Here is a 9,213-nt window from a genome sequence, read left to right on the forward strand (position 1 = left end):
TTCATATTTTCATCATTATTTCCAACCTTTTTTCCCCCCATTTGAGGTTTGAGTCTTTTAATGACGTCATCTTGTTGCGCCCACAGACTGTTAATAAAAGAGTTCGTAGCTTCAGGTCTGTAAAATGGTTCTGATCCAGAAGTGTCTTCAGCTGCAATACCAGCGAGTGCCACTAGAGGTCGGCTCCAAAAAGCCTCCGGCTCCATAGACTCCCATTCAACTTCTCTCATCAAATCCAAAGTGAATAAAATGTGTCCATCAGTTCTCTCGGTGTTGTTAGCTAAAGTCACTCCTTCTTATTAGTTTTCTGGAGGTCCATCTGAAAATAATCCCTCATTCATTAGAAAAGAAGATTCAAGAACACCTGTTTTTGGGGGCGTGTCTGTTTGATTGACAGGCCTGTGGTGCAGTCAGGTTACAGCTATCGGTGGGCGGGACGTAGTATCGTCAGGTTTCCAATCAGATCGGTCAGATCCACCGCTGGCTCCTCCCCCAGTTTGTCCAAATATGGTCACTTCCTGCTCCAAACCGCTCCGAACTAGCAAAGATGGTGACGGACAGAATCTGAACTGAAGGATTCATCACGCTCACAAACCAACGATGACATCACTGATGGATGATGACATCACTGATGGCTGCTGATTGATGCTCCTCCTCCTTCTTCTTCTGTAGTTTAAATGCCCATTAGTGGAAAAATTATCTGCAGGTGCTTAACTTCTAATATTCTACCAACGACATTTCAATGAGCATCTGTTGACATTAAAGTCATGGTTTTACATCACATCCTCGCTGTGGGAACATTTTAAACCAAATTAAAAAGGAGCGCGATAACTTGGAAGAACTAAATTCACTGAACCTGGAAAAATAAAAGCTGATTATATATTATCATCATTATATTTTATATATATATATATATGAACACGATGGACTAACAAGTGGACGATGTCCCCTCGCTCCCTCCGCACCATGTCAGTGCAGCAGAGGTGGAGCTCCGCCCACAGTGAGATACACAGAGATCAGAGGACAGAAACACAGTAGAGATCAAAGCTATTTCCAGGAAACTCCTCAGAAATTATCAAGAAATTACAGGCAAGAAAAAAGTCATCAGTTTCAGACTTCATGAAGACAAGATCACAGAGAGTTTTAAATTTAGTTCCTGTTTTAAAAGGGGAAAAAAAGAACCTGAGAGATGACTTATCAATTAAAGAAACAAAGAAAGTTTGGTGAGTCAGACTCTTCGTGAGCTCACTGTCAGAACTGGAGGGGTTTTCCCGCCTCAACATGCGAACACACCGTCAACAACATGCACACGACTCAGATGAAGACTTCATCTCAGGACAGAAAACACACCTGAACATTTCATCATTTCAGTCCCACTAAAGAAGCTCCAGCATGTTCATTTAACATTTTAATTCAGATTCATGTGTCTGTATTAAAAAACACAGTATTTAAACATCTTATAGGAAATAAATAAACATCAAATATGCCCAGAAAAAACTAATTCTTCTGCAGTTCCCAGATCTTTTCAGTTCATATCCTGTTTGTTCCCAAAAATATTAAAAAAAAAATAAAGAGAAAGTTTTCTAAGTCAGACTCATTTTGAGGCCCATTTTTCTGTAAATGTCCTGAAATAAGCGCCTCCACAGTGAAGATGATTAACGGACATCACCGTCAGATAATAACGCTGCACTTTGTGAACTTTTGTTGGGCCGAGAGTCTAAAAATACGTCTCACATTAATCATATCTGTTATATAAAACTGCAGTGTAGTCTGGGAAACAGAGACGGCGGCAGGAATCTGGGGATTTCCTGGTTTGGTTTGGAGCTTCAGACTCACAAACATCAACAGCAGCAACACTACAGGAAGTGAGGGCTCCTGAAGGCAGCGCCAGCCTCCCCGACCAGAACCGCAGTGACACAGAACCACCCTGCAGATAGAACCAGTCTGTAGCAGAGACCTGGTCCTGTGGAGGGTTCTGATCTGGTTCCAGATCCAGGTGGGTCCGTTCAGGTCCATGAGTCCAGTCTCAAACAGCCGGTGAGCATGCTGATGGACCTTTAATTACTGCAGCTTCTATCTGTGGCACGCTGCCTGCTGATTGGTCTTTAACTCACAATTAAGGGGGGACACACCCCTCTGACTCCTGTCAATCAAAGAAAGACATGCCTCTCTTAATGCTGTCGATCAAACACAGAAAGACTCGCCCTTCCAATTGCTGTCAATCAAATACAGACACAGCGACACACCCTTACAGCTGCTGTCAACCAAACAGGTGCTGTCAATCACAGCCAGACACTCCTACTACAGCTGTATTAAACTCAGCTTGTTTTGTTTCCTGCTTATGCTGCAGAAAGTCGACAACATCTCTCTGTGGTCACCGATTCCTTCTGTCACTTCCTGGACTTTAACTTTAACTCTTCACTTCAAAATAAAGTTTAAGCTCCACCTGCTGCATGTTGTTGTCAGGTGAATGTAGTGACCTCTGACCTCTGAAGGTGGACATTTATGACTTCACACAAATGAAATGAAAAGTCTCAACATTCAGCAGAGAGTCTGTCAGACCACAAACCAGAGAACACACACACACACACACATGCGCAAACGCACACGCACGCACACACACACACACACACACACACACACACACACACACACGGAGAGGAGAGTGAGTGATGACAGACAGGAAGTGCTACCTTGACAGCAGGGTAGGTCTTCCTGTTCTTCTCGCTGGAGGCTCCAGGCAGACCTCCGTGAGACGGACCTTCACAGCCGTACCTGAACCTGAAGCCGCGCTGCAACACACAAGACGCTGACGCATCAGTACACCGTCAGTACACCATCAGTACACCATCAGTACACCGTCAACAACACTGATGACAACAGGCCAACTGGTGGTCAACACCTGGTGGGGGTACCTGTTTGGGCTGCTCCACAATCTGCAGGAACGGTCCGTCCACTGAAACACACACAAACTCAGCATCAACGTTTTCACACTTTATTGATCACAGTGTGATCAATGATTCAATCTGATCATTGATTAATAAAAAGTATTACACTATTGATTAACAACAGTAACTCATCATTTATAATTAGCGAAGCTCCGCCTCCTCCCCTCTCATCGTCAAATAAAACAAGTAGTGACGGGAAATTGTTCTGCAAAAATTCAAATTACATCAAATTCTTTCAGAAAATCAAACATTTTTGATCATAACAATCACAAAAAACCCAGTGCAAACTCCTGGAGGGACTGGGTGCCCCCCCACCTCTCTGGGTGACCTCCTGATTTAATTGACATTATTTATACAGGGTGTTTGTGTTCAGAGACACTGGGAGGTGTCACCGTCTCTCTGTAACCTCTGACCTCCTGCGCTGTCACAGAGGAAGTGAAGCCACCGGTGACTCACTTGTAAATGTGAAGAGGAGACACGTTCCTCCTCCTCGTCCTCGGTTTCTCGTCTCTTCTATCTTTACCTCGTGAGAGGGAAGTGAGAGCAGAGACGCTGCGTCCCTCAGACACATCACGAAACTCCTCTTTCACTTTACCTCCACACAAAATTCACTTTTCAAAAAAGGAAAGTTTCACATGTTTGTGAGGCATAAAGATCTGATCTGAGAGCTAGAGATGATAAATGAAGGATTAAATAATCCATCAGATTCAGATTCAGTCTGAACAGAGTCTTCATTCATCTAAATAAAAGCTCTGCTGTTTGCACGACTTCACACCAGCAGCAGATATCTGTGGCATCGATTCATCTGCATTTTAATACACGTTTCAATCAAAAATAAACAAATACTAACAAACATTCTCAGATTTAAACCTGAGAACCTGTTGGATTATTATCACATTAATCCGAAGAGTTCAGCTCCATTTTTCGGGCGTTCTTCTTCTCTCTGCTTCACAGTTCACTTGTTTTCTAGTTTTCACACCCAGACGTCACAGCTGACTGAATACTTTTATTATGTAACTCTGAGAGTAACGAGAATAACCTCCAACATATTAACTAATAAAAACAATAACTAAGTTTAAACAGAGCCTCCTTCTCTCACCTACGACTGGATAACTGACACATGATTGACACCTCATTCAAAAGGTGGGGGAGTGTTCGATTTGTATTTCTTTTTTAAATGTCAAAACACTTCCTGCTGCATCTTAACCACAAAATAAAAGCTCAAACATTCAGAAAAAAATTACACGAAATGTAGGAAAGTTTACTGGGAACATTATAATGATACTAGTGTTAGATGTGGTACCTTTAATACTACATTATAATGATACTAGTGTTAGATGTGGTACCTTTAATACTACATTATAATGATACTAGTGTTAGATGTGGTACCTTTAATACTACATTATAATGATACTAGTGTTAGATGTGGTACCTTTAATACTACATTATAATGATACCAGTGTTAGATGTGGTACCTTTAATACTACATTATAATGATACCAGTGTTAGATGTGGTACCTTTAATACTACATTATAATGATACCAGTGTTAGATGTGGTACCTTTAATACTACATTATAATGATACCAGTGTTAGATGTGGTACCTTTAATACTACATTATAATGATACCAGTGTTAGATGTGGTACCTTTAATACTACATTATAATGATACTAGTGTTAGATGTGGTACCTTTAATACTACATTATAATGATACTAGTGTTAGATGTGGTACCTTTAATACTACATTATAATGATACTAGTGTTAGATGTGGTACCTTTAATACTACATTATAATGATACTAGTGTTAGATGTGGTACCTTTAATACTACATTATAATGATACTAGTGTTAGATGTGGTACCTTTAATACTACATTATAATGATACCAGTGTTAGATGTGGTACCTTTAATACTACATTATAATGATACCAGTGTTAGATGTGGTACCTTTAATACTACATTATAATGATACTAGTGTTAGATGTGGTACCTTTAATACTACATTATAATGATACTAGTGTTAGATGTGGTACCTTTAATACTACATTATTATAGTATTAAATATAGTCGGCGTACTACAGCAATCCTCTGATGGAGACAGCTGTGAGCAGGAAGTCAGCGCTATAACCTCAAACCGTTTTTTCTCATCCGTTTACATTTTGTCAAACCGGCTCCAATAAAAGCACGCCTAATTATCTGTGAGCACTTCCTGTTTGCAGTGCATCATGGGTGTTCAGACAAACATCACTGCATCCCTGAGACACCAAAGGAAACTTATAAACCTGCAGATTCTTCTGCCTTCATCAGTACGTCTCTACTTTGAACATCCACTCTTCCTGTTTGATAAAGTTTGTTTACCCTGAACCATCCTGCAGGTCTGCTGCTGCAGAGGCTGCTGGGAGACCTCCCATCATGCACTGCTCCATCATGACATCTCATTAACTTTATGCCATCTCGGTCCCATAGAGCAACAGGAAGTGGAAGTGAAGGCCTGTCATGTCAGGGACGGAGCTACAGCTACAGCTTCACGCCCCCTGCACGTGTTCAGGTAGCATCATACCTGAGGAGGGAGGGGCCAGAGAGGCTGAATAAAGCTGCTACTGGCGGGCTAACAGGTTTGGAGACGGCACAGGAGCAGCTGGCGTTGATTTAAGATGAGATATGGGAGCGTTTTCAGACGAGGAACAACTCAGCTCTACAATCAGCAACTAAAAGCAGAACAAAAAAACCCAACGACAAATCGAAGCCCAAAGAAATCCAGAAACACAGAATCCTCAAACTTTTCTGCCACTAATCAATAAACTCTGAACAAAGACAACACGAGGGTTGATCAATACGTTCAGAGAGTGTTCCTGAACGCAGCACGGTGCTGCACACGGAGCCGGAGGATCAACAACCTTCATGAGGAAGTGTTCAGTCGTCTGTTCTGAGACCTGAACGTCAGTGATGTCACCGCCGACCTGCGACACCTGAGCAGCGCTCACCTGTCCGCAGGGACGCCGTCTGAGACATCGCAGAGAAATGTGAAAACTCCCATGACGGGTCGATCATGATGTTGTCGAAGATCTGCAGGAGAAACAAACATGTTTACTGCGTGTTTACTGAGTTTACTGCGTGTTTACTGAGTTTACTGTGTTTACTGCGGGTTTACTGCGTGTTTACAGCGTGTTTACTGTGTTTATTGCGTGTTTACTGAATTTACTGCGTGTTTACTGCGTGTTTACTGCATGTTTACTGCGTGTTTAATGCGTTTACTGCGTGTTTACTGTGTTTACTGCGTGTTATTGCGTGTTTACTGTGTTAATGCATTTTTACTGTGTTTACCGCGTGTTTACTGCGTGTTTACTGTGTTTACTGCGTGTTTACTAAGTTCACTGCATGTTTACTGCATGTTACTGCGTGTTTACTGTGTTTACTGCGTATTTAATGTGTTTACCGCATTTACTGTGCTTACGGCGTGTTTACTGCATTCACTGCATGTTTACTGCGTTTACTACATGTTTACTGCATGTTTACTGCGTTTACTACATGTTTACTGTGTTTACTGCATTTACTGCATGTTTACTGCCTGTTTACTGCATGTTTACTGTGTTTACCAAGTGTTTACTGCATTCTGTGTTTACTGCGTGTTACTGCGTATTTACTGTTTACTGCGTGTTTACTGCGTGTTTACTGCGTGTTTACTGCATTTACTGCGTGTTTACTGCATTTACTGTGTTCACTGCGTGTTTACTGAGTTCACTGCATGTTTACTGCATGTTACTGCGTGTTTACTGTGTTTACTGCGTGTTTACTGCGTGTTTACTGCGTTTTTACTGCATTTACTGCGTGTTTACTGCATTTACTGTGTTCACTGCGTGTTTACTGAGTTCACTGCATGTTTACTGCATGTTACTGCGTGTTTACTGTGTTTACTGCGTATTTAATATGTCTACCGCATTTACTGTGCTTACGGCGTGTTTACTGCATTCACTGCATGTTTACTGCGTGTTTACTGCGTTTACTACATGTTTACTGCGTGTACTACATGTTTACTGTGTTTACTGCATTTACTACATGTTTACTGCGTTTACTACATGTTTACTGTGTTTACTGCATTTACTACATGTTTACTGTGTTTACTGCATGTTTACTGTGTTTACTGCATGTTACTGAGCTCAGATCAGAGTGTCAATCTTTTTTCCAGATTAAATCTCAGGTGTAAACCAGGTGTGCTGAGTCGTAGTGAGTTTACCTGGTTGGACGTGTGCAGGTAGTGGTCGTCTCCCGCCATAATGTCTGCAGAGATCACACAACACATTCAGTGCGCTGCAGGAGCAGGAAACCACAGCGTGAAACAGCCTCTTTAATATGTGGTTCATTCACCGTTTCACTGCTGCAGAGCTGAGAAACTTTACATCGGTGATTAATGATAAACTGCAGAGATGCAACAGGTGGACGATTAGTCGATCAACAGAACACTCAGATTTCTGCAGCTTCACCAGGTGACATTTACATCTAATAAAATATTTCTAATACCACAGGGAATAAAATGTAGAACCTGTTTCATTAAAGACCAAAAGTAAAAAAATGACGACTAATCCAAAGAAGAATTTATTGACGTTTGATTTAGTGACAATTGATCTTCTGTCTATTTTAATAATCAATTCTTCATTGATCAGATAAACATGTCAAATGTTTAATGATTCTCAAAGGTGAGAAGGTTTTTTTAATCTCACATGACAGTACAGTGAAACTTTGGGATTTTCCTGGACTGTGATGCTTCAATTATCATCAGCTGCCGGGAAACTTCTTCTGACTCTTGTTGAGACAAAACAAAACGTCTGCATTGATTGTAATTGTTTTTTTTTTCACTATTTGTTGACATTATTGATCATGAAAACATAAATGAGCAGCAGCACTAACGCCAGTGAATCCTTATAGTGATTAATGATAATCACGAGCTGGAGACAGAAACTACATGGACGGTTCAGACAGTGAAGAGGGTTCCTTCATTTAAAGACAAACACAATGCCTCATCGATAATATCTGTATTATTATTACGAACTATTATTAATACCTCCGACACTTGTTGCTGCTCGACTTTGCGCGTCCCCGCTCCGCCTGCTCGACTTTGCGCGTCCCCGCTCCGCCTGCTCGACTTTGCGCGTCCCCGCTCCGCCTGCTCGACTTTGCGCGTCCCCGCTCCGCCTGCTCGTGAACGTGCCTCTGTTGAACTATGTTAGCTCTCTGGCTAACAGCTAATTAGCACTACCGGACTGTTGTTGTCGGTTGTGTCGTCAAAGCGGTCGTTAAAAACCAACAACGTTACTGTCCGTAGCTGTCCTCCAGCCGTGACAGCAGCACCGACAGCAGGCCTCGCGCCGCACGGTGTCCGTCGGTGCTAACCGCCACCTGTCCGAGCTGCCCCGAAGCTAGCCGTGCACGTTGTGTGCGGAGCACGAAACTCCGTTTGAAAATGTGCCCGTTAAACGTCCTTCAGTCCTCACAGCAGGACGTTATTTAAAGGGTATAAATGGATAAATATCGGTGTCAGATGAATAAAACACTGATTTCGGGCAAGTGTGAATCCACATATCATCTAATTTTACTTCATTTCCATCTTTCTGTGTTTATTCCGTTTATCCACGCTGCCTTCTGCAAACGGGAACTCGACTTCAAGTTGAAGCTGTGACCGAGACGAGGACTTCATGTTTGATATATGCACGCCGTATTTACTGCTGGATGTCATAAGAAAACAATTCACCTTTATTGCTGATGTAAAATATTCTTGTGGTTGTTTGACAATAAAGCAAACTTCAAGTTCCCCTTTTTTAGACGGAGTTTGGTGTGATGTTCCGAGAGCTGCCAGGTGAATCAGGAAGTGAAGGAGCACAACAAAGCGCGCTGAAAGCAGCTCCTTCTCCTCCTTCTCCTGGTTCTCCTCCTCCTCCTCCTTCTCCTCCTCCTCCTCCTCCTCCTCCTCCTTCTCCTGGTTCTCCTCCACAAACAGTACGACAGGTTATCGGGTTACCTGTGAGCTGGGTCAGGTGAAGTCTGCTCCTCAGCACGGTGAGTGACGGTCAGTCCGCTTCACCTCACCGGGACGTCCCGACCGGTCACAGCCGCTCTCGGTGCGTCATGACGCCGCGCGAGCGCGTCGCTCCGGTTAACGGCGAGAAAACGTTGATTTGAATGGGAGCGGATATCACTGGATTTAGTCCGCGGAGCTGCAGGTGAAACCGACTTTTGATGAAGTTCACTTCACGTCCTTCTCCACTGGAA

General features: G+C 42.6%; 1 protein-coding gene across 1 annotated transcript in view; it reads right to left on the reverse strand.

Annotated features, from left to right (window-relative positions):
* nfkb1 (nuclear factor of kappa light polypeptide gene enhancer in B-cells 1) overlaps positions 1 to 9,213 on the reverse strand; it is a 17,668-nt gene extending 8,455 nt beyond the window's left edge. The window contains exons 1-5 of the mRNA XM_069719536.1: positions 8,963 to 9,213; positions 7,184 to 7,227; positions 5,934 to 6,015; positions 2,916 to 2,956; positions 2,694 to 2,792 (exon numbers count right to left, since the gene is read on the reverse strand). Coding sequence (XP_069575637.1) covers positions 2,694 to 2,792; positions 2,916 to 2,956; positions 5,934 to 6,015; positions 7,184 to 7,222 — 261 coding nt within the window. The 5' untranslated portion in view covers positions 7,223 to 7,227; positions 8,963 to 9,213. The remainder of the gene's footprint in view (positions 1 to 2,693; positions 2,793 to 2,915; positions 2,957 to 5,933; positions 6,016 to 7,183; positions 7,228 to 8,962) is intronic.

This window comes from Brachyistius frenatus, unplaced genomic scaffold (genome assembly GCF_029030835.1).
Source record: "Brachyistius frenatus isolate BFR_SWC_R1_liver_20210118 unplaced genomic scaffold, ASM2903083v1 Contig_216, whole genome shotgun sequence".
Classification (NCBI taxonomy): domain Eukaryota; kingdom Metazoa; phylum Chordata; class Actinopteri; family Embiotocidae; genus Brachyistius; species Brachyistius frenatus.